This window comes from Tachyglossus aculeatus, chromosome 16 (assembly GCF_015852505.1).
Source record: "Tachyglossus aculeatus isolate mTacAcu1 chromosome 16, mTacAcu1.pri, whole genome shotgun sequence".
Taxonomy (NCBI): Eukaryota; Metazoa; Chordata; class Mammalia; order Monotremata; family Tachyglossidae; genus Tachyglossus; species Tachyglossus aculeatus.
Genome location: NC_052081.1, coordinates 5788229 through 5812585, shown reverse-complemented (window position 1 = coordinate 5812585; position 24357 = coordinate 5788229). Strand labels below are relative to the sequence as shown.

At 42.8% G+C, this 24357-nt stretch overlaps 1 protein-coding gene across 4 annotated transcripts in view; it reads right to left on the bottom strand.

Moving 5' to 3' along the window:
* Window positions 1-23741, bottom strand: part of C16H1orf112 (chromosome 16 C1orf112 homolog) — a 34619-nt gene extending 10878 nt beyond the window's left edge. For 2 of the 4 annotated variants that reach the window (XR_005454312.1, XM_038757605.1), the window contains exons 1-17: window positions 23665-23741; window positions 20495-20534; window positions 18889-18977; window positions 18323-18427; window positions 17802-17942; window positions 16618-16783; window positions 15644-15728; window positions 14969-15107; window positions 11728-11808; window positions 11055-11119; window positions 8596-8744; window positions 7365-7494; window positions 6259-6445; window positions 5325-5407; window positions 3930-3981; window positions 2015-2104; window positions 364-549 (exon numbers count right to left, since the gene is read on the bottom strand). Coding sequence is in view for 3 of the 4 variants with exons in the window: in XM_038757605.1 (XP_038613533.1) it covers window positions 364-549; window positions 2015-2104; window positions 3930-3981; window positions 5325-5407; window positions 6259-6445; window positions 7365-7494; window positions 8596-8744; window positions 11055-11119; window positions 11728-11808; window positions 14969-15107; window positions 15644-15728; window positions 16618-16783; window positions 17802-17942; window positions 18323-18427; window positions 18889-18977; window positions 20495-20534; window positions 23665-23670 (1794 nt within the window). In the remaining variant the exon portion in view is untranslated. Of the gene's footprint in view, window positions 1-363; window positions 550-2014; window positions 2105-3929; window positions 3982-5324; window positions 5408-6258; window positions 6446-7364; window positions 7495-8595; window positions 8745-11054; window positions 11120-11727; window positions 11809-14968; window positions 15108-15643; window positions 15729-16617; window positions 16784-17801; window positions 17943-18322; window positions 18428-18888; window positions 18978-20494; window positions 20535-23664 lie in introns of those variants that run through there. The other 2 variants (XM_038757606.1, XM_038757607.1) reach the window with 2 other exon arrangements.
* Window positions 23742-24357: the final 616 nt, after the last annotated feature.

The following is a 24357-nucleotide window of genomic DNA, read 5'->3' as shown; positions in this document are numbered from 1 at the left end:
CCAAAAGATTAGCAACATTAAACTCTTTACTTCATAATCGCACGCTGTATTATCCTCTCCCAGGTGGGGCAGAGCACTCTACCTTTACATTTTATCGATCAGTAGTATTTATTGAGCACTTACTCCATGCGGAGCACCACATTTATCATGGGAGAGAGTTCGCAGACACAATCTCTGCCCTCAACTGGTCAAAATCCCTGCCATTAATGCCACATGTTAAATTCTTGTGGGCAGACCCCCACTGAACTCTGCTGCAGAGCAAAATTTCATGAATCAAAAAAAAGCAGATGCTTCACCACCAGACTCTACAATACCGAGACCAAACAGGAATTGTTTCACATAATTTCACACGTGTTCGCTTACCACAGGCTCTAGGTCTCCCAAGACCCGCTTGCCGTTGATCCATTTCTTACACTGTGCGATCGCCTCTTGGGTGACCTCACTTACTATTTGTTTCCTCAGATCAAGAGGAAAGGCCTTGAAGGAAATATACTGCCACAAAGGCAAGTTCTCCTCTTCTTTGGGGGGGAACTTTTGGAGGAAATCTCTCTGGAAGAATTGACAGGATGAGAAAACACGTGAATAAATTCCCTTGGTGAACAAAACCAGAAAGAAAAAGTCCCTTAGAGTTTAGTATTTTAATCGCAACATTTACTAAGCATGTACGACATGGGAAAGATTGTTACTGTGCACTAGGAGGACAATGGCACTGGCCCGCAGTGGGGAGGATAGGACCACGGAGAAAAAAATAAGGGGCTAAAACAAGCAAATCAAAAGCATCGGCAGCAAATCGAAACCAACTGATTCCTGCCACTCCTCCTCTCCTCAGGCTGCTCTCCACTCCAGGCCGGGCCAAACTGCCTCTCCGGCTCCCTGTGGGGCGGGAAGCTTCTGCCCACTCTTAGGCTCCTGCAGGGGGGCAGAGCTGCCAGTTGAGGGTGGGAGGCCGAAGGCTGCCTTGGCCAAAGGGTCACCCCCCTGCGGACTCCATAATTCCTTCTCATTTCAAAATCCTCAGCAACCTAGAGGTCGGTGAACATCACTGGGTCCGTCCTAAACTTACAATGACATCACCGCCACTGCATCACACAGTGGCCTCCAAGCCACCAAAAAGGCTTCGCTTCTCCAAGCCTCAGTTCCCTCATCTGTAAAATGGGGATCAAGACTGTGAATCCATGTGGAAAAAGGACTGTGTCCAAAACCCCATGGGGAACAGGGACTGTGTCCAACTTGGTTAGTTTGTAACTACCGCAGCACTTAATACAGTGTTTGGCACAGAGTCCCAGCCATTCTAGGCCTCTACTCTTCCCTCTGTCAAACACAAATGCTAATGTAGTACTTGCCAGCTGCCTATCTCACAGGAATACTATAGGAAAATTACCCCCTGAACTTACGGTAATATTAAGGCACCGCATTTCAACTGAGTGGAACACCATTACAAAACATTTACTTTGGGAATATCCCCTCCACCCAAAATTCCTTTTGAATGTTAAAAAATCAATTAGTGCCATTCCATCATGTGCACAAAACCAAAATTCACCCGAGTATTCTCTTCTGATACCTGTAGGCCAATCCCCCTCCTAGACTGTGAGCCCGTTGTTGGGTAGGGACTGTCTCTATATGTTGCCAACTTGTACTTCCCAAGCACTTAGTACAGTGCTCTGCACACAGTAAGCGCTCAATAAATACAACGGAATGAATGAATGAATCCCACACATTTCCCACATGAAGTCCAATGTTTAAGAGTGTTCACGGTTTAAAAAAAAGAAGACAATACCACTTCAAAATCCTCCTAATGCCACAAGAAAACCCACAGGGCTGGGAGATGAGGGGAAGAGAGCAAAACGTTCTGGGTCAAGAAATAGTTTGATTATCGGTCTATGGCGTGAAGAATGAATCTGAAAGTACCCATGGTGAAAAGGCCCTGGGGTCCTCATATAAGTTTGTCCCGTGGACTAGAGCAGAGCCAGACTGTCAGAGTTCAGGAAGGCCCGGGGCGGGGGCCCTTCTTTACCTGGTGTCCTGCGGCCATGAGGAAAACCATGCGCCTGAGCAACACTGACAAGTTAGAGAGCTGGAAACACTCTCCAGGGCAGGACTTGATCTGTGGGATCAAAAGAATAGGACATGAATGCCATCATTTCGACTACATTTGAAAAGTACAGGATAAGTCCTGATAATAACAGGAAGTATCGGAGTGGGGGGAAAAAAAGACGGGAGGCACTCTTTGAGGACGTATGAGATAAATTTTCAATTTACTACAGCATCGCTTGAAACGAAGTCAGCCTCATAATTTGGATGATATCATCCTTTTCCCCCAGCACATCCCAGGCTTTGGAATAAAATAGTAAATCACACTGCTTCTCGAGTACACGTGCTGCCCTCTTCACACCTACACTTGCTCATTTGCTCAAACGCTCACTCTCACATGTACATTGAACCATTCTGAGGAATGAGACAAAGTCAACAATAGCCACAGAAGCCGAATCCCTAATGGTTTCAGACCCCAGTGACAAAAAGAGCCTGAAGCAGGTTAGCACTCCACCTCTACCCTCTAAATCCACCCTTGAGTTTTGATCAGCACAGTTACTTTTTATTTTATGGTATTAAGAGCTTACTAGGTGCCAGGTATTATACTAAGCGCAGGGGTCGATACAAGCTAATCGGGTACGGACACAGGCCGTGCGCCACGTGGAGCTCACAGTCTTAATCCCCATTTTACAGATGACGGAACTGAGGCCCTGAGAAGTGAAGTGACTTCCCCAAGGCCATGCGGCAGACAAGTGGCGACCATGCTGTTCAGTGTCTGCTCAGGGGACTACGCTCCTCTATGGCCCGAGCACCGCTGCGGAAGTTTGTGGTCAACAATTGTTGAGTCCACCAAGGGCTGCAGAGGTGCTCAAGGGTCCAGGGAGAGAGATCCCGCCAGAGAAAAAAAGGTCAGGAGAAAGATAACTCCCAGTGGAAGATACTTTGCAGAAAGGCATTTTCTTCATCACCGAGTCTAAATAAGGGGGTGTTTAGGAGTGGGGAGGTTGGAGTGGAGCTTACCACCATGGCTCAACATCAGTTCAAAATAATGAAAAAGGCTAAATAAATAAAGGAGGTCTTCTACTCAGAAGGACCTGGGTTGTAATCCCAGCTCTGCCACGTGTCTGCTGTATGACCGTGGGCGAGTCACTTCACTTTTCTGGACCTCACATACTTCATCTGTAAAATGGTGATTAGGACCATGTGCCCAACCTAAGTACCCTGTATATTCCCCAGTGTTTAAAACAGCATTTGGCACATAGTGAGTGCTTAACAAATGCCAGAAAAAAAAAACTGTTTTAAAAGCCCCACCCAGCCCAAAATGCTCACAGAAAATTAATCTTTTTGACTGGAGAGGAAGGACATCATCTTTTCTGTCAGAAACTAGGCCCACAACCAGCATCACTGGTTTTCTTTCCCGCATTATTCTAGTTTCAATCAGTTCCCATAAATAGCCCAAATTCAGACTGGTAGCCGGAAGGAAAAGAATGCCAATTTTATCAAACCCAAAAGAAACAGATGTGGAACTGAGATTTACATACTATTGTCCGTTCACTTGTTTCTACTTTCTATTTTCTATATTAGTTTTAATCCCTTTTCGCTTGTAAACTCACCCCAGCTGTGTGACAATCCCCACAACATAACCTAAATATGCACTGCCTCAATCTTAGGTCAATGGTATATTTGCTGCCCCTTTCTAATACAAGAATGCTTCCCACAAAAAACAACAACAAAAAAAACCCCAACATTTTCATACTTCTGCTCTGGTGAAGTCAGTGTTCCCGTTCCTACTTGGTTTTCCACCAAAACCTCTCCGCCTCTCTCCTAAAAGTACCCCCTGTTCCATGCATAGTCAGGCTCTGCAGAATAGAGCTAAACAGATTTTACGAACTACTCACCAAATGGGCTATAATGAACACATGATGGGCACAGAGTTCAGCAGTCCCATATCTGAGATGTAAAAGAGAAACCAATTAGATTCCCAAGAAAGGTTAAAAAAAAAAAATCAGATTCCAGAAAGGCGCCAGATAGTCCAAAAACAACAGGCAGAGTTCAGTCATTTCTAAACCACAGGAAAAAGAAATAAGATGTGATCCCAAACTAGCAGTCTACGGCCAGGCCTCCTGTTCTGCTATATACCCGGTCTCTCGTTCACCTTCCCCCCTATACTTATTCCATTTTACACAAACACACACACACTCACTCTCTCTTCTCCCCATCGCCCCCACCTCCACCGGGTCACTCATTTTGCCACTTGTGTACGAATCTGAGTTTCTATATGGGGAACTCTGTGCCTATATTGTGAGGGAATGTGTAAATGGTAATTGCTTATAATCTCATTCTTCTACATGGCCCTCTTCTAGCTCCTTAAACTTCTGGGTAAGAAGATAAAATCCTTAAGCTCTCTTCAGGGCCAGTTCAACAGTCCTGGCCGGTTAGACAGTTCCTCCAAGGCAAGGATTGAGTCTTTCTGTTGGATTGTATGGCCACGAGTGTGTGCCTAAAAGCAGTATCCTGCACACGATACGTGCCCAGTCCGTGCTGACGCTTAGGATGGGGCTCAAGGTTACAGTTTGCCAGGATGCCTGAGGAAAGCTGAGAACCAGGCATCAGTCAAGATAGCAGAAGGGCTGTTTTTAGCCTGTTGGTTTAGAAAGATCTTTCCCTTAAGGGGAGATTTTCAAAAGCATGGCAATCCCTGATATGGACAGTTTCATTCTTCTCTTTTCTTTTAAAGCCGTTCTCCCAGATACACAGTAGAGGCTTGAAAATTGGAGTCCAGTGTACCAGGTATATGTGGAATGGGGAGGGGAGGGGAGAGAGAGAGACAGACAGGCAGGCAGGCAGAGAGAGATGAGTACAGTGCACACAGTAAGCATTTAATAAATGCCACTAATTGATTAATTCACTGGGGGGTAGGGGAGGGACTAGCTGGAACCATTTAGAAAGGATGATGCACAGAGGAAAGCAGGCGCAAATGTTGCAAGGGGCAAAACAATAATCAAGAACAATCACTACCATGACAAGAGCCAGCCAATGGATGTGAGTCGGGACTAAGTCAGATTCTATTTCCTAAGCGAATGAAGCAAACAATGAACTGGCAAAAGAAAGGAAAAATATGACCAGCTCATTTTATGATTTGGCGACACTGGTACGCTCCTTGTTTTTAAAGGAATACAGTGAAAGAATTCTCCTTTGAACTTGCACAGATTCACTGATTCCTGTAACTCGCATTGCTACTACTCTGCAACCAGTCAGTCCTCACAATAACCGAGGCCAGGTAAATGTCCTACCGGGCAAGAAAGCACCATGCATCCATAGCCAGTAAAGAGGTAACAGTGCTGTAACTAAGCACGGCATCCAATAAAGAGGCATCCTGATAAGAAAACAGAAGGATTGCATTAGTTTATTTATGACAATGCCTCCAAAGTGGTGGAACAAATGTGTTTTAACAACCTATTTACAGTAACAAAGCAAAGACTGGATTGAGAAGAGTCACTGATCCTCAGCCAAATGGTACCAGAGACGACTATCTCCTCTTGGAGCCAAATTTCGATAAACAACTAAGGTCCCCTTTTAAGGACTTCTTTACTCTGCCAGGTTGGATAAGCCAGAGGTTACATTTCATTAGTCAATTTCAAATGTGTTATAGACTACGACTGCGCAGGTTCCTACGGCACTTTCCAAACAGAAAACATTGAGATTCTCAAAGTAATCCCCTCACCCAATAAGCTTCTTCTACCTACCCCTTCCTAAAATGGAGACTCAGTACCAGAAGGGATTGAGAAATAGGAATTGCTCAGCTACATCCATTTTAAACCTGCTGAGAGATTGCCAGGAATCTTGAAATATTTCATTTTTGGTTTAACTAATCTCTCTCTGGAGCCAAGCAAATAGAGGGAAGAAAGGGACCTTTTACCTCTAACACTGAATATACTCCAACTCAACTGCAAGTTAACCACGCTACTGCAGCCTGGCGGGTTTTAAACAAACTCTAAGGTGGCCCTTTGCCTGACTTACTTTGTTCCTAAACATTTGTTTGCATGATTTTGAGGAATACAGTGACTTCCATGAGTGAACGGGGAAAAGCTAAGGCTGTGGTAACTGACTTTTTGGGAAACTATCCAAAGTTGCAGAAAGTCTTTTTAAGGCCCCAGGAAATGAGACACTTGCTAAAGGTCAGTTTAATGTCAGTGTCCGACACACTGCACCGGAGTTCTCACTTACCAGCTCAGGAAACAGTGAAGGGTGAAAAGAAGTAATGAAGGTACATAAATGGACGCAGACGTGCTGATACAGGGTGACTGCGACTTCGGCTTGCCCTCTACTCATCACTCCCTGCAAACAAACAGGTAGAGCGAGTTCACCAGAACACTGCTCAAAACTGCCAAAAAGGGCTCTGAAAAGACTCAACCTGCAGAAAAATTGAGAATATTAAGCTAGAGCTGACGTTTACTATCTGAAAGGCACACAAGCAGTAGCAGTGATTATCTTGAGATGTTGATTTTCTCAAGTGAAGTTGCATCAGTCATTCTTTTTTACTGAGCATTTACTGTGTGCAGAGCACTGTGCTGAAGCAGCATGGCTTAGTGGCAAGAGCCCGGGCTTGGGAGTCAGAGGTCGTGGGTTCTAATCCCAGCTCCACTTGTCAGCTGTGTGACTCTGGGCAAGTCACTTAACTTCTCTGGGCCTCAGTTACCTCATCTGGAAAATGGGGATTAAGACTGGGAACCCCACCTGGGACAACCTGATGACCTTGTATCTCCCCCAGCGCTTAGAACTCGGCACATAGTAAGCTTGGCACACAGTAAGCACTTAACAAATACCACCATCATTATTATTATTATTATTACTAAGCACTTGGGAGAGTACAATTTGACAGAGCTGGTAGACACCTTCCCTGTCCTTCTGGAGAATAATTCTTCAGAGAAAAATAATTCAGTTTTAATTCTTTTTCACTTCAAATCCAGTTTGCCATCCCTTTGTACTTGCTAAATGATACTTATGCATTTTTTCTTAACTGAAGAAAATCTACTGTTTTACATCACTAAGTTATTTAGCCAAATGAGAGTTAGTTTTCTCATCTTTACCAAAAATATTTTGATCTTTGTTGAAATTGTTATTTTCTTGGCAAAAAAGAGACTTTTTTGACTGCCAAGATTATAACAAAAATTCATATATTATGAAAATGACACATCTTAGTATCAATAGAAAACAAAATTGACAATTAGTTTCTGTTCAATCGACTCAGCTTCTTCTAGACTTTAAAGTCACAATCATATAGAAGGAGATACCCAAAATATTTTTGTCTGAATTAGAACTATCCTTGTTACCTAGTCGTTTCTCCTGAAAACTGGTTTCCGGAGCACCAAAGCGTTTGAACATCCTCTGGCTGAGAGGAAAGTTTATCCATGATGGTAACCAGAAGTAAACACTGTGGAAGTTGCTGCTCTGAAGAGAGGCCTTGCAGGAAGGAAAGACAAAATGATAAAAGTTAAAATAAGCTTGCAGTTGTAAAACATTACTTCAACAGAAAGGAAACACAGGTAGGTTGAAAGGTTTCTTCTAGCATTTTGAAATAAATGTCTAAGTTGAAAATAGCGGGTGTGATGGAAAAAGAGGATTAGAAGCAAAATTCCTGAGGCACAAGAGAGAAGCAGCGTGGCCCAGAGGAAAGAGCGCAAGCCTGGGAGGTAGAGATCCTAGCTCTAATCCCATCTCTGCCACTTGCCTGTTGTGTCCCTTGGGCAAGTCACGTACCATCTGGGTGCCTCATTTTCCTCAAGTCCCTGTTCTCCTTTCCCCTTAGACTGTCAGCCCCATGTGGGACAGGGACAATGTCCAATCTTACGATCCTGCATCTACTCCAACGTTAAGCACCATGCTTGGGAGTAACCGCTTAACAAATCACCACATTCCCCCTCCTACATCATCATCATCCCTGATTCCCACCTCTAGCTCACATCCTGCCTCTGGCCTGGAATGCCCTTCCTCTTCATATCCGATGGATCAATCAATCAATCGTATTTATTGAGTGCTTATTGTGTGCACAGCACTGTACTAAGTGCTTGGGAAGTACAAGGTGGCAACACATAGAGACGGTCCCTACCAAACAGTGGGCTCACAGTCTAAAAAGTGGGCTCACTCTCCCAACCTTCAAAGCCTTATTGAAGGCCCATCTCCTCCAAGAGGCCTTCCCTGACTGAGCCCTCGTTTCCTCTTCTTACATTCCCTTCTGTATCGCCCTCGCACTTGGATTTGTAACCTTTATTCACCCCTCCCTCACACCCACAGCACCCATGTCAATAACCATAAATTATTTATTTACAGTAATGCTTGTCTGCCCTTCCAGACTACAAGCTCGTTGTGGGAAGGGAACGTGTCTGCCAACTGCTGTTGTGTACTTTCTGAAACATTTAATGCAGTGCTCTGCCCACAATAAACCCAATAAATAAATCGATTAATTGATTAGTATTGTTAAAATGAAAGCTCTCTGACCTACAGAATATTGAAATTGAGGGACATGTGAACCATTTGCAACATCAACTCTGGTTGGGAACATACCTAATTTATCCCCTAGCACCACTTCCACAAAAGGCTTGAATGGAAGGAGCTGGCTGATGAGTGGATCCAGGGCCACTAGAAAAACACCGGCTATTTCGTCCTGATGTGCTTTCGAAATCACTGGGGAATACAGACTGGGAGGAAACTTGCTGATGAAAAAGAAAATGGGGGAGGGGGAGAGGAGGAGAATCATTTGTTCTTATTGGTTTCATTTTTAGGCAGCAGTTCGTCTATAAATGATATTGACGAAGTTGAAAATGCATCAGTGTTGCGCACATGGATTTGATAAATCAAATGTCTACAGGTAAGATTATCCCAGAGGTGGGGAATCAGGGCAAATGAGTCATGTGCTTAGAACAGTGCTTTGCACATAGTAAGTGCTTAATAAATGCCATCATCATCATTATTATTATTATTACTTGACCAACTAGAACCCAAAATCAATGAACCAATGACATTTATTGTGAAATTATATAAAGAGCATTTGGGAGAAGACAATACAACAAAATTAGCAGAACGTGCCCATAACACGCCTACAGTCTAAACACAAGGGAAAAGCCAAATACAATAAGAGGTCAGGTTATTTTAGTAAAATGAGCATTTGCTGCAATTTCTTTCTTTTTTCCCTGAGCCAAGGAGGCAGAAGCATGTAAGCTAATCTCCTGCTCCGGCTATGTGAGCTCAACACCTCCTGCCAAAACTTTTCCTTTTCTTCAGAGATGTCCAAGACACACTGTAGAAATCCGGCTCAAGTCATGCAGTGGTAAAACAGTTCAGCGACTATTTTAAAATTGTGTAGGTTGGCCTGGGATGCTGAGCAAGGGGCGGACTTCGTGCTGCCACAGGGGAACCCTGACAATGTGACAGTCTATCAATTGATAGTGCTTATTGAGTGCTTCTTGTATACAGGGCACTGACTGAGAGACTGACTGGCTTGGGAGAATATAACAGAGTTAGTAGACTCGAGCCCTGGGGAGAACTGGCACTAAAATAAATTACAGGTGCAGTGGCTGCTATAGGGCTTCCGAGGACAACAACAGGGGAAGATGAAGGGGAACAAAAATAGTACTTGTTATTGACAGCCAGCATCTTTAGCTGTCGTTGCTTTTGGTGTCCTATTTTCACTCCCCAGTAATGGGTGTTACAAAGAAAACAGGAAAACCTTTGGTGTAAGCCACACACACACACATACACTCACTCTCTCTCTCTCTCTCTCTCTCTCACTCACACACACACACACACACACACACACACACACACACACACACACACACACAAAAACTCTAATTTATTTTTAAGGTATGGAGCATTCTAAATGCAGGAATTATTTGACCACAATGGCATACCATGCTTTTCTCCAATTTCTAAACTAAGTATGAGGCAAAGATTTCACAGCATTTTGTAACTGCAGTAAAAACTCCGCATGCTGAGAGAATGGGAGGTACTGGTTACAGTCAGGACTTTTCAAGAGGGAATTTTCTGTTTTCTTAAAAAAAGGCTAAGAATAAGGTGCCTCCAGAGGCCTGTCTCTGTCTAAGAGGACTGCAAAGTTTACATCCCGGGGGTGTAGAGAAGCAGCATGGCCTCATGAAAAGAGCGTGCCTGGGAGTTAGAAGGACTAGGGCACTAAACCGGGCTCCACCACTTGTCTGCTGGGTGACCTTCGGCAAGTAACTTCACTTTTCTGTGCCTCAGTTCCCTCATCAGTAAAATAGGGATTAAGATTGTGAGCCCCACGTGGGACATGGAATGCTTCCAACCTGATTACCTTATATCTACCCTAGGGCTTAGAACAGTGCCTGGTACATAGTAAGTGCTTAACAAATACCATTTAAAAAAAGTAAGTGCTCGATGAATACGATTCATTTATGGACGGATTGATTGGGGAGCTCTCCAGACACTCCAGGATTCACAGCGGCCACTGAGCTGCTGTAGGCTTTGGTACTGGATGCGATCCAAGCCAGAGCAAGATGTTCCTGATTTGACCCCTCATGGGAAACTGGGAGACTCCAAGGGGAGGTGACAACTTTGTCAGCACCTTTCGGGTAGGGACTGTGTCTTCTGCCAAGTGCTTACTACAGCCCTCTGCATATGGTAGGCACTCAAAAAGCATTATTATTGATTTGAGCTATTCTGAACTGCTAGCTTCTACTGAATTTTTGGTCTAAACAGGAAAAAAACAAGGAACTTTGGTCCAAAATACTGCCAATCTGAGAGCCCCACTCAATAAGGCCATGGAAATTAATAGTGGGCAGAGAGAAGGGATATGTGGTACCTGCAAAAGAGACTCTTCTCTGAAAAAACACAAACAGAACTGATGCAAAAATGATTATGAAGGGTTGCAATCACTCTCCTGATTTCATCTTAAGTGTTGTACTTTGCCTTTGAGGGTAAATTGAAATTTATATTGCATAAATGTCACCTTTTAGTGTGGTTGGTGTGTGTGACAATTTCTTTACCTGTGTATCTGAAGGTAAAACTGGTGCAATTTACAGCAAGAATCAGAGATGAAAGGCATAAATTCCTAAAATTTAAAAAGACATCATTTTTAAAAAGACATCATTTTAAAAATGCAAAATAAAGTCCAATCCTTAAATTGGGCGAGAAAAGTAGACAAGCAAAAGATTGAGGCTACACAGGCAAGAAGAAATGTGACCATTCACTAAAACAGGGTTCAGGAAAGAAATGCACAATGAACCTTTTATCCAACAAGTAGTCTTCCTTCATCAGGAAGAGGAATAAATTGAAATCAGTCAACCTATAAGTGGTATTTAATGAGTGTGGGCTGGGTGTGGGTGGGCAGACTATTGTACTTGCTGGAGGGGGAAGTACAATTCAATACAGTTGGTAGACCTGATTCCTGCCCACAAGAAGCTTACAGTACAGTTTGCAGGGGAAGATAAATGAAAATAAACAACAGCTAGAGGAAAACAGCAGAGTATAGGAAAACAAGCTGAAGGCAGACAATAGCTCAAAAAGAAGTAATCGCAAAATAAAAATTAAAATGAGAGGTCTTTAACCTTAATGATATACAAATTTAAGATATTTTTGCATCAAGTATGAATGTGAATATAGATGTTCACAATACATAATACTGGCTTTGCATTTAGATAAGACAAAAATTATGCTTACCTTTGTATAACGTACAAGTGAATTAGCAAAGAAACGACACAATTTAACTGTTTTCTGGAATAGTTTTTGATCCGCATTATCCTGTTCAAGACCAAAATAATAAACAATTACCAAGTCAATGAAAAGGCAAAACTCCTTATAAGTATCAAAAAATCTGCATTAGAACTAAGCTTCAAATACATCAAAAATATCTTGCGGAAACCTAGAGAATCTGTAATTCTCTAAAGGGCTGGTCACATAAAGGAAAAAAAATGACAGGCTATCTTTGAATATTCAACAGGTGCATGTCAACTAATCTGGAAATAGTTTAGAAAATCAGAAATATCCAGGCCATATTACTGCAAACTCACTCTGTAATGGTTGCATATCACTATAAAAGAAACATTACAGATAAATTTGAAGTACCATGTGTCCTGTAGGATATGAAATGAAGCAATGTGGCCTAGTGGAAAGAGCATGGCCCGGGGAGTCCGAGGACCGGGGTTCTAATCCCTGCTCTGGTAATTGCTTGCTTTGTGACCGTGCACAAGTCACTTACCTTCTCTGTATCTCAGTTTCCTCAACTGTAAAATGGGGATTAAATACCTGTTCTCTCTCCTACTTAGAATGTGAGCCCCATGAGGGACAGGGACTGAGTCCAACCTAACATGAACTTACAACAGAGCTTTAGAACAGTAGTTGATACACAGTAAGCACCTAACAAATGCCATTAAAAAAATAAAATTTAAAAATTTTTAAAGTATAAATAATTTGAGTTTAAAAATAAAATCGTGGACTACCAATTCCATGAGGGCAAGAAACAGTTGTCCTTAGCTTGCTCTATTCTCCCAAGGGCTAAGATTAATGTTTTATACTTAGTAGGCACTCAATAAATACCACTGACTGCTCGATCAGTGTTGGCCAAAGAGTGATAGGAAATAGTGAATGTTAAAAATTGCTACCCCAGTAACATGTTCAACCACTGCTCAATAAATTTTAGAAGCCACACTGAAAAGTGACTAATATATTTATAAAATTAGAGAATATACATTAGAAGAGAAAATAAAAGTCCATTTGTCATTCTTTTTCCTTGATTTTGAAAGAAGATTTGCATTCTCATTATGGGCAGAGATCATGTCTACCAACTCTGTTGTATTATACAATTCCAACTGCTCAGTGCAATGCTTTGCACACAGTAAGCACTCAAATTAAATACCATTGATTCACTGACTGATACTGAGAACCCAATTTAAAAGCTAGCTATTATTCTACTGCATTGTTAACAAGATTAAATATTTAAATGGCAAATATTATTTAGCCTTCCAAAGTCTTCTACGTCCAGGAGACCATTTCCTATTTCCATAACTATGTTCTCATTTCTGCCCATGATACGTCCTTATAATTCCTATTCATGAATTTCCCAACTTCTTTTCATGAAAAATAATTCTCAGTTTTGTAGTCGAAGATCTTTTAATAGACAAAAGAAGCAGGAAACTGGGTAGAGCGGTGGGTCCCTTAAATTAATCTCACCTTTAGAGTTGATATTTCTATATCTTACCTTGGGGAAAGGTAATATGTTCTAGAAGTGTTAGCTCCCACAGTCTAGTGGAGAGACCATGGGCCCGGGAGTCAGAAGGGCCTGGGTTCTAATCCCAGTTACGCCGCTTGTCTGTTGTGTGACCTTGGGCAAGCCACTCAACTTCTCTGTGCCTCAGTCACCTCCTCTATAAAATGGGGATTAAGACTGTGAGCCCCATGTGGGGCATGGACTGTGGCCAACCTGATTAGCTTGTATCTGTCCCAGTGCTTAGTACAGTGCCTAGAATATAGTTTGGGCAACTGTTCTTTCTCTGAAGTTATCTCCTCAATGAACACCACCCACCCCCAGCCCCCGCCAACATGACCGGCGGGGGCATTGTCGGTGCGGTATGAGTTATAAACTTAGTAAATGAAGAGAAAAATGTGCAGAAGCTCAGTTCTGACACCAGCTAGTGTTCTGAGTCTGGAATATAGGTTAGGTATCCAATTTATATGAAAGTTAAAGAAAAGAACATTCAAGATGGCCAAAATGATTATCACGTAATGTTCACCTAGTGAAATATAATAATGATGGCATTTATTAAGCGCTTTCTACGTGCAAAGCACTCTACTAAGCACTAGGGAATTTACAAGGTGATCGGGTTGTCCCACGTGGGGCTCACGGTCTTCATCCCCATTTTACAGAGGAGGTAACTGAGGCCCAGAGAAGTGAAGTGACTTGCCCAAGGTCACACAGGTGACAAGCGGTGGAGCGGCATTCGAACCCCTGACGTCTGTCTCCAAAGCCCGGGCTCTTGCCACTGAACCACATCAAAAGAAAAATACAGTCCACAAAGCAAACAGCACAAAACGTGGTTATAATTTGCACGGGATTTTTAGAGCTCTAAAAATCATGAGGGCTTTGGAACGTTTGTCAAGGCAATTTTAAACCCAATGTCAATCCACCATACCGTTTCCATTTAACTTTTCCAATATTCATTCATTCAATAGTACTTATTGAGCGCTTACCGTGTGCAGAGCACTGTACTAAGCGCTTGGGAAGTACAAGTTGGCAACATATAGAGACGGTCCCTACCCAAAAACGGACTGGAAAACTAAACCCTTTTCCTCCCTAGCCCTTCCGATCCCTGAGATTTTGCTTTTGAAATGCCAGGTTGTTTCTTTTTTGAGTCAAAGCGTGGGTGGAAAAAGTCATGACTTCAGGAATGTCAACTAATTCATTTTATCTTTCAAGGTGGAATAAATTGCTGTTTTCGCACTCTCTCTTCAGCAGCAAAAAAATAAAAGCAGAACACAAGAATCAGAACAGAAGGATAAAAATAGAAAAGATAATTGAAAAAACAAGCAGAAAGGGCAAGACATGAATATTAATATGAGCCGCCGATGTACAAAGAAAGCAGAAGAAACGGGTAACATAAACAGGAAGAAATACAAAAAGAAGAGGAACCAAGTGTAAAAACAAATGACTGTGCTTACAGCACACTTATTTATTTTCCCTTTATTTTATGAAGTTGCATTAAGGGCTATATCTTATTGGCACTATGCACCCCCCCCCGAATTCCATCACTGTTAGGGAAAGTTGTATATCCAGAATAACCAATCTAAAATACTGAAATTACAACAAAAGAGCAGCATCTTGGCTTTGTGTTTTAGTCATCCCTGGCTCATTCTGTTCGCCAGGTCTTCAACCAGCACTAAACCGGTGCCGTAATATCTACTTTACCTGCATCCCTGACTGTGCCATTTGCTCAGCGAGCTGTAAGCAAGAGTGGAAAGAGACGAGGTTGTCGTCACACAAGCCAGTGATGATGTCCTTATGCTTCAAATGCCTCTCGATAGCAGGCTGATGCTTTAGACTCTGCCTTCAAAAAGAAAAAAAGAAAAAGGAATCCTCCTCTTAGCACAAAAATAAATAAATAAATAAATGGCGGGACCCCAAAGAGTACAGCTCCTCAAAGTCGAACGATCACAAAGCCCAAATAGAACAGAAGTGTGGTCTCAGTTACAGTTGGAGACTCGGGAGTCTAGTCTAGCACTGACTAAGGAATGAGTTTGGGCAAACCAACTATCTTGTTCTTTTCGCATCAAACACAAAATCTCCCGCTCCATAGCCAATACAGAAATTGTGAGGCCCCAAAAAGGAGACTTAAGAGAATGCTTAAAAGTTCATATTACAAATACTGGAAAGCATACAAAATTATATTATAAAGCACTAAAGCAATAATGAAAAATACGAAGCTCATTTCCTAGCTCTTCTAAAGCCAACACAATAAACCATGGCACTTGAAAAGCAGAAACTATACAGAAAAATTACTCAAATACAATGTAATTTAGAGTGCATATATGAAAATATAGAATTTGAAGCATATAATCAACCCCAGAAAATGATGAAACATACTTGATCACAAATTTCCACGTGTTGGCATGAAAAGCATGATCCATACTGGAAATAACTGAACATATATCCAACATGGAATGGATAACTGCAGAGATTTGGAAAGAAGAAATCATGAAACACAAATCAACAACCTGAACAAAGTTCTATTATATGGAAAACTAGTTACTGGACAAAAATAACAACAACACTTATTATAATGGATCAGAACATCATTCCACTTCGAGTAACATCATTGCCAACTTGAACTTGTAGAGGCCATTAGAATGGAATACAGTCGATTAAACTGAACAACTTGATTTACCATTTTTTATACCACTCAACAATGGTAAAATAACGAAGTTCTTGCTAGGACCAAAGTTACAGCCTGATGAAATTCCAGTGAAAGAACCTTTCACTGACATGGATAATATCCCATCAAGCACCAATTATGATTACTGTTATTATTATACTAAAGAAAAAAATCACTAATGTCAACTTCACTCTCTTTCCTTCTCCAAAAAAAAAATTATAACACTCCTCCCCTCCCAAGCACCAGCCCTTTCAACAGCTGCCCAAGCTACTTTGATTTCTTGTTCCTTCACACTACCCATTAAACTACTGATCTAGAAAACTTCAGAACTTCACCATTAAATTTTCATGCAAGATTTCATTTCCCAGAGACTCTATGAACTACATTATCCTACATGACCTAGTTTGGGGGAGAATAAAAGTGCATTGGAAATACTGAATCTTCAGTCATCTTAAACAGACTAATTAAAAAAAAAATCAAACCTGAAATGAATCAAGTTAAAAAATTATACTCTGTAGCACATTTCTACAGTGGATTCATTATGCAGGGTTTCCTGACTGTTTTGAGCTCTGCGAACTCTCAGAACTCATCATTCCATCAACTACAGTCCGGAATGGCCCGTGGTCCATTTAACTCTAATCATGACAACGCAGGCGATAGCTTATATAGAAGTTTCCTAACACACCTGACACCATATGCAAAATAACATCATCCTCAGCTACCGAAGGGTCCATACAGACTGTGTCCAGCATTTCCATGAGCTGCTTTTGAAGGGAATAGGCCTCCTTGAACAGAGCCTGGAGAAGGTCAGAAACGAGGTGCAGACGACCGGAGTACACAGACTCGCTGTCCTGATGAAAAGCAATCCAAGACAGAGAAAGCCCATTAGAAGAAACTCAAGAACTGAACCTCTAGTTTATCCTACAAGTCTCGCTCCCAGGAAATTTGTCAGAGCAATGGTTTGCAGAGAAACACAAAGCTGAAAAGGAACTGGATAAATGATTTTACCGGAGGCACCTCAGAGGCACCCATTCAGCTATTTCTATTTCAGAGAGTGCATGATTCCTCGTCTAAATGTACATTTCCATCAACCTTTTCTCAACAATGTTAAGTAGAATTTCCCAACATTAAATTCAATTTAAGCAAAATGTAAAAACTACATTTTTCAAGGCACCACTGCAATCAAATACTTCCAACCCTAAAACTAAATAAAAACCTACAATCGTTTACCAGACAAAATGTGGAAGGGAAATCATTCACAATACCGCTCTCAAACCGAAACCACAATCTATTGTAAAATAAACCATTTCAACAGGATACTCTTCTCGCATGTTTACAGTTTACTCGTGAGCATAAACACATATGAGTGCTGCAGGGACTTATATTTAGACCCAGTTACAGAATAAATTTGAAGCGTAAAAGCTTGAAAAATGCAATAACCTGGCTGTTATTAAGAACATATCACCCACTTCCAGTTAGACAGCTAAGTGGCAGGTGGCAGGAAAGAAGTCAGAGTGAGGAGTAGATTTATTCCCTATGGCCTTATTTTTCGACCCCGGTTCACACCCATTACCTTTTTCATTTCTTTTTTCCACCCCGAATGCCACCACCCCAAGCCTAATACACAAATGTCCCTTGTTGCGTGCCAAAGCCTTGGAAATATTCAAGTAACACCTGACAAAATTATTTCCTTATACATCCTTTCTTTTGTGGATATTAAACAGCTAGTGCTCTTCTGAACCTATTTTGAATTAAGTAGGCAGTTCTTAAAAACCCCAATTATTTCATTTTCCTTATCTTAACCCTAGCCCTAAAAGCCCGAATTATTTCATTTTCCTTATCTTAAAGCTTCTATCAAGAGTTACCTACTTTACAATGCACAAATGTCTTCTTGATGACATGAATAACGGAAGAGGGGAGGCTATGGATGTTTTCTAAAACGATGGGCTCCTGGATGGAGCAGACATGGCGCACACATCCTGTAAGAGCGCCCAAAACTTCCACCATAGCCTGGAAAGGAGGAAAAAAAAAAAAAGGATTGTAAGCAAATATTCCGAACACACATGCTTGAGAGTTCAGACTATTGGATTTAGACTTCTTGTGCTGTCATTTGAAAGAGATGTGATGCTTCTTATTACAATAAAAAACTAATATCAGAGTGCACAATAATGATGGCTCTCTCAACGTTTCTCAACCTTAAAATTGGGTTTTCGGGCATTACTAATGTGTCCCAAAACAATTAAATCACATTTTTAAATAATTCACAATCAATCAATTGTATTTACTGAGTGCTGACTGGGTGCACTATATTAAGCATTCGGGAAAGTACTATGCAACAGAGTTGGTAATTAAGCAGCACTCTTTTTCCAATCCCACTGTACTCCACTTACTTGTAAAATGTTCCTCAGGGTTGTTCGAAGCTCTAAATTTTGGCTCGAGAGTCCCTTGGCCTGGCTGGATAATTCATACATCATATCGTCAAACACTTTTACCGTCTATTAGGGCAAAGCAAGTTAAAAAATGAATGCACCCTCTACTGTGTATATTGGGTAAATCAAATCTCTATAACTGAAATGCATGCTCTATTAAGTGACATCATTTGATTTTTGCAAACCCACTTAAAGTTGTATAGAGCTTAACAACACTGAGGGGAGCAGCCATGGCGGTATCTTCCCCAACACTTAGTACAGCGTTGGGCACATAGTAAGCATTTAACAAGTACCCTCCCCACCACCACCACCACCCCCGCAAAAAGAGAAGAAGATCATTTATAAATAATCTATGTGGGGGAAAAATATGCAGAATCTAAGCACTTCCCCTACCAAAACCAAGGGTCAGACCCAGATATGTTTTGTGATTCATTTGAATCTAGTAAATAGCAAGACTAACAGTAACAGAGATCAGATCTCTGGATTGAAACAGTGCAATTTTTAACATGGTTTGCATTAAAATATACCTTTGGTAATACATGTGAAAAAAATGCTTGTTCCAACTCCAAGAGGTTGATGTGAGGTAGAAACATCTCTGTAAGAATCTTCAGAACACCTATGGATGCAAAATAAGCACACAATACTGTGAGAAAATTGATCAATATTTGCAAAATTACAGAGTCATCAATTGGCAAAAATAAATAATAAATAAAATAAAATAAATTGGCTAAAAGCACAAAATATATAACTACTCATTGAAACACTTATTACTAAATCTCGATGGCCAATGCCAGCTACTCATTGTTAAAAGAGAAACGATTAATTACCAAACCAGGAGAGTGAAATACTTTTAGAAAATCTGCTTCACCTCCATCAGAAAATGATATAAATTGTAAAGCTACAAATCTACAAATACTTGGCGTAGTGGAAAGAGCACGAGCCTAGTGTCAGAGGACGTGGGTTCTAATCCCAGCTCTGCCACTTATCCACTTTGTGACCCTGGGCAAAGCACTTAACTTCTCTGTGTCTCAGTCAGCTCATCTGTAAAATGGAAATTAAGACTGTGAGCCGCATGTGGGTCACAGACTGTATCCAACATGATTATCTTGCATCTACCCCAGTGCTTAATACAGTGCCTGGCACACAATAAGACCTTGATAAATAACATTAAAAAACCAAAACCTTCAAAGCTGAAAGAGCCGATGACAGGGGTAAATGACATTAGCTTTCACGAAAGATCAAGCAACTGTTTGTCTAGGAATACTTGGAGATAAACTTAATCCAACGCTTAGTGATAAACGTGGCCTATTAGGGGGCTTCTCCACCATTTCACAGTCCGCCCAAAATAAATTAACAGGGAAAATAGGCAACTCCTCCCTCTGCTCTCTTGAATCAATCAATCATCAATCAATAAATACGATTGATGATGATAAACGTGGCCTATTAGGGGGCTTCTCCACCATTTCACAGTCCGCCCAAAATAAATTAACGAGGAAAATAGGCAACGCCTCCCTCTGCTCTCTTAAACCCTTCCAATCCTTTCATGAAACACAGGACTTGATGTGTTCAAAGATAAAATTTTCCAACCTCTAATTGCCCTTAATGCTCTTCAAATCATTACCATGCCAAGTGAGCTACAACTGAAATTTAAATGAGAACATATTCAAGCAGATTAACCTGACAGGGTCTACTGCAAAAGGACTCAACTCTATCCGGGCCCTACTGCACGAGCATACTGAAAACCGTGAAAAATGATTTTCAAAAGCCCTCTGACGTTTTCTGATAAGGCTTCCATGCATAGTATATTCCCCAGGCAAAGTTCCCCAAATCAGCTAATAAAACATCTAACCAAGAAATGGCATTAGAGTCGCACTAGTGACACCGACTACAGTATAAACTTCTTCCTTATGGAATGGCCCTTCACAGTTATCTAGTTGCCAGCTGATTTGTATCCTGTCTGATACAGTATATGGTGAGGGGCAGCTAAGAGGTGGCCAGTATTCTGGAATGCCATCAATGGCCTCCCTAAAACACAATAAGCTAAGAGAGCTTCCATTGAGACCTATGCCCTGAACTCCATCGGTGATAAAAGGCTAATTGTTTCAGTTATACAGCCAAAATATTCCTACTTACGAATGTGCTCAGTCCAGTTGTCCGAACATTGATACATAGAGTGGAGTAAAAATTAAGGAAAAAACCTAAATATCAACTGAAGCACAAATCAGGTTGAAGTCAATTTGAATAACACAACTATACACACTGCCAAACTGCAAGCACAAGCTCCTTGTATCTTCCCAAGCGTTTACTACTGTGCTCAATAAATATGCTTACTGCTTGCAGAGCACTGTACTAAGCATTTACTACTGCTACCACTATCAAAATACAGGTCTGTTTTGCCCCCACATACACCATGCATATAAAAAGCAGCCTGGAGGGAATGTGAAGATGAATAAAATGCTGTTTATTCCATCTCAGATGTTTAGCCCTCAAGAAAACTGGGTGGTGGGGGATGACTCTTATCACCCTACTACTGCACCAGGAAAACTGACACAGCAGAGGCCTCAAAATACGGGGAATACCGGGTTCTTAAAGCCAGGAAACGTCTCAGTCAAAAATAACTGACAAAAAGTACATTCCATTCAAAGGACTCAGTGAGAGCTACCATTCAATCATCAGGAAAGGGGAGAACAACACACCCATAAGAACCTTTTTTATGGTATTTGTTAGGTGTTTACCATGTGCTGTACCACTCTATTACGCGCTGGGACAAATACCAACTTGAAATCAGTTTTCAATCAAATTGTATATCATGTACCATAAGTAATTTGTGCATCTTCACTCATTCATAGTCGTATTTATTGAGCACTTACGGTGTACAAAACACTGTACCAAGCGCTTGGGAGGGTACAGTATAAACAGACACGTTCCCTGCTCACAATGAGCATACAGTCTCATTTTTAAAAGGGCAGTTGTACAAGTTATACAACGCTGTTTCTATAGAAACCTCAGTAGGAGACCCCACCCCAGCGCTAATTACAGTGCCTGGCACATAGTAAGCGCTTAACAAATACCACGATTATTATGATTATTTTATTATTAAGGGGGTGGGAGAAGAGGAAGGGGGGGCTTAGTCAGGGAAGGCCTCTTGGAGGAGATGCAACCTCTGTATGGCTTTGAAGAGGGGAGAGTGGTTCTCCTCAGCTGGCCCCCTCCCAAATAACAAGCGCTTAGAGCAGTGCTTGGCACATAGTAAGCACTTAATGGCATCAAAATAATAATAATAATGGTATTTGTTAAGCGCTTACTATGTGCCAAGCACTGTTCTAAACGCTGGGGGGGGATACAAGGTGATCAGGTTGTCCCACGTGGGGCTCACGGTCTTCATTAGAGAAGCAGCATGGCTCAGTGGAAAAGAGCCTGGGCTTTGGAGTCAGAGGTCATGGGTTCAAATTCCGGCTCTGCCAATTGTTAGCTGTGGGACTCTAGGCAAGTCACTTCTCTGGGCCTAATCGCTGGGGAGGTTACAAGGCGATCAGGTTGTCCCTCGTGGGGCTCACAGATTCAATCCCCATTTTCCAGATGAGGGAACTGAGGCCCAGGGAAGTGACCTGCCCAAAGTCCCCCAGCTGACAGTTGGTGGGGGCGGGATTTGAACCCATGACCTCTGGCTCCAAAGCCCGGGCTCTTTCCTACTGAGCCAAGATTGATTGATTGACTGATTGAAGTGACTTGCCCAAAATCACCCCGCTGACAGGATTTGAACCCACGACCTCTGGCTCCAAAGCCGGGGCTCTTTCCTACTGAGCCACGATTGATTGATTGATTGATTGATTGAAGTGACTTGCCCAAAGTCACCCAGCTGACAGAACTTGAACCCACGACCTCTGGCTCCAAAGCCGGGGCTCCTTCCTACTGAGCCAAGATTGATTGATTGGTTGGTTGAAGTGACTTGCCCAAAGTCACCCCGCTGACAGGATTTGAACCCACGACCTCTGGCTCCAAAGCCGGGGCTCTTTCCTACTGAGCCACGATTGATTGATTGATGTGACTTGCCCAAAGTCACCCAGCTGACAAGATTTGAACCCACGACCTCTGGCTCCAAAGCCGGGGCTCTTTCCTACTGCACCAAGATTGATTGATCGATTGAAGTGACTAGCCCAAAGTCACCCAGCTGACAGGATTTGAACCCACGACCTCTGGCTCCAAAGCCGGGGCTCTTTCCTACTGCGCCAAGATTGATTGATCGATTGAAGTGACTAGCCCAAAGTCACCCAGCCGACAGGATTTGAACCCACGACCTCTGGCTTCAAAGCCGGGGCTCTTTCCTACTGAGCCAAGATTGACTGATTGAGTGAAGTGACTTGCCCAAAGTCACCCAGCTAACAGGATTTGAACCCACGACCTCTGGCTCCAAAGCCGGGGCTCTTTCCAACTGAGCCACGATTGATTGATTGGTTGAAGTGACTAGCCCAAAGTCCCCTAGCTGACAGGATTTGAACCCACAACCTCTGGCTCCAAAGCCCGTGCCCTTTCCACTGAGCCATGATTGATTGATTGAAGTGACTTGCCCAAAGTCACCCAGCTGACAGGATTTGAACCCACGACCTCTGGCTCCAAAGCCGGGGCTCTTTCCTACTGAGCCAAGATTGATTGATCGATTGATTGAAGTGACTAGCCCAAAGTCACCCAGCTGACAGGATTTGAACCCACGACCTCTGGCTCCAAAGCCCGTGCCCTTTCCACTGAGCCATGACTGATTGATTGATTGATTGAAGTGACTTGCCCAAAGTCACCCAACTGACAGGATTTGAACCCACGACCTCTGGCTCCAAAGCCGGGGCTCTTTCCTACTGAGCCAAGATTGATTGATCGATTGAAGTGACTAGCCCAAAGTCACCCAGCTGACAGGATTTGAACCCACGACCTCTGGCTCCAAAGCCCGTGCCCTTTCCACTGAGCCATGACTGATTGATTGATTGATTGAAGTGACTTGCCCAAAGTCACCCAGCTGACAGGACTTGAACCCACGACCTCTGGCTCCAAAGCCGGGGCTCTTTCCTACTGAGCCACGATTGATTGATTGAAGTGACTTGCCCAAAGTCACCCGGCTGACAGAATTTGAACCCACGACCTCTGGCTCCAAAGTCGAGGCTCTTTCCCCTGAGCCACGCAAATATGATAACGGTGGTATGGGACTTCCCAAGCGCTTAGTCCAGTGCTCTGCACACAGTAAGCTCTCGATAAATACGATTGATTGATTGATGATTGATTGATTGATCAGGTTGTCCGCACGCCAAGGATATGAGCATCCGGGGCAGGTCGGAGGGCCCCTGCAGGGTGGTGACGACCGTCTCCTCAGGGCCCTGGCCGGCCCGCGCCATCTTCCCTCGCCTCACGGCCCCACCGGAAGCGCGGCGCCACCGCCACCGTCCCGGCAAGCCCCGTCGCCCCCCGCGCCATAGAGTCGGGGCGGCTAGAAGGCCGCCCACCGCGCATGCGCCGTGCGCCCACCGCCCGCAGTCTCCGTCCTCTCTGGGCCGCACGGGCCGCGTCTCACTGGTACGTAGGCGCGGGACGGACCGGTCCAACGCGGGGGGGGGGGCGGCAATGGCGGCCGCTACCACGGAGGAGAAGCGGGGGGGGGGGGGAGCAGGGATGGCCTCTCTTTACTGCTACTATTGCACTTTCCAAGCGCTTAGGACAGTGTTCTGCACCCGCTGTGCGCTCAATAAATACCACTGAACGAATAATAAGAAGAAGAATGATGGCATTTGTTAAGGGAAGCACTGTTCTAAGCGCTGGGGTAAAAAAAAAAAAATGATGGCATTTGTTAAGCACCTACTGTGTGCCAAGCACTGTTCTAAGCGCTGGAGTAAAAATGATGGCATTTATTAAGCGCTTACTATGTGCCGAGCACCGTTCTAAGCGCTGGAGTAAAAAAAAAAATGATGGCATTTGTTAAGCGCTTACTATGTGCCAAGCACCGTTCTAAGCGC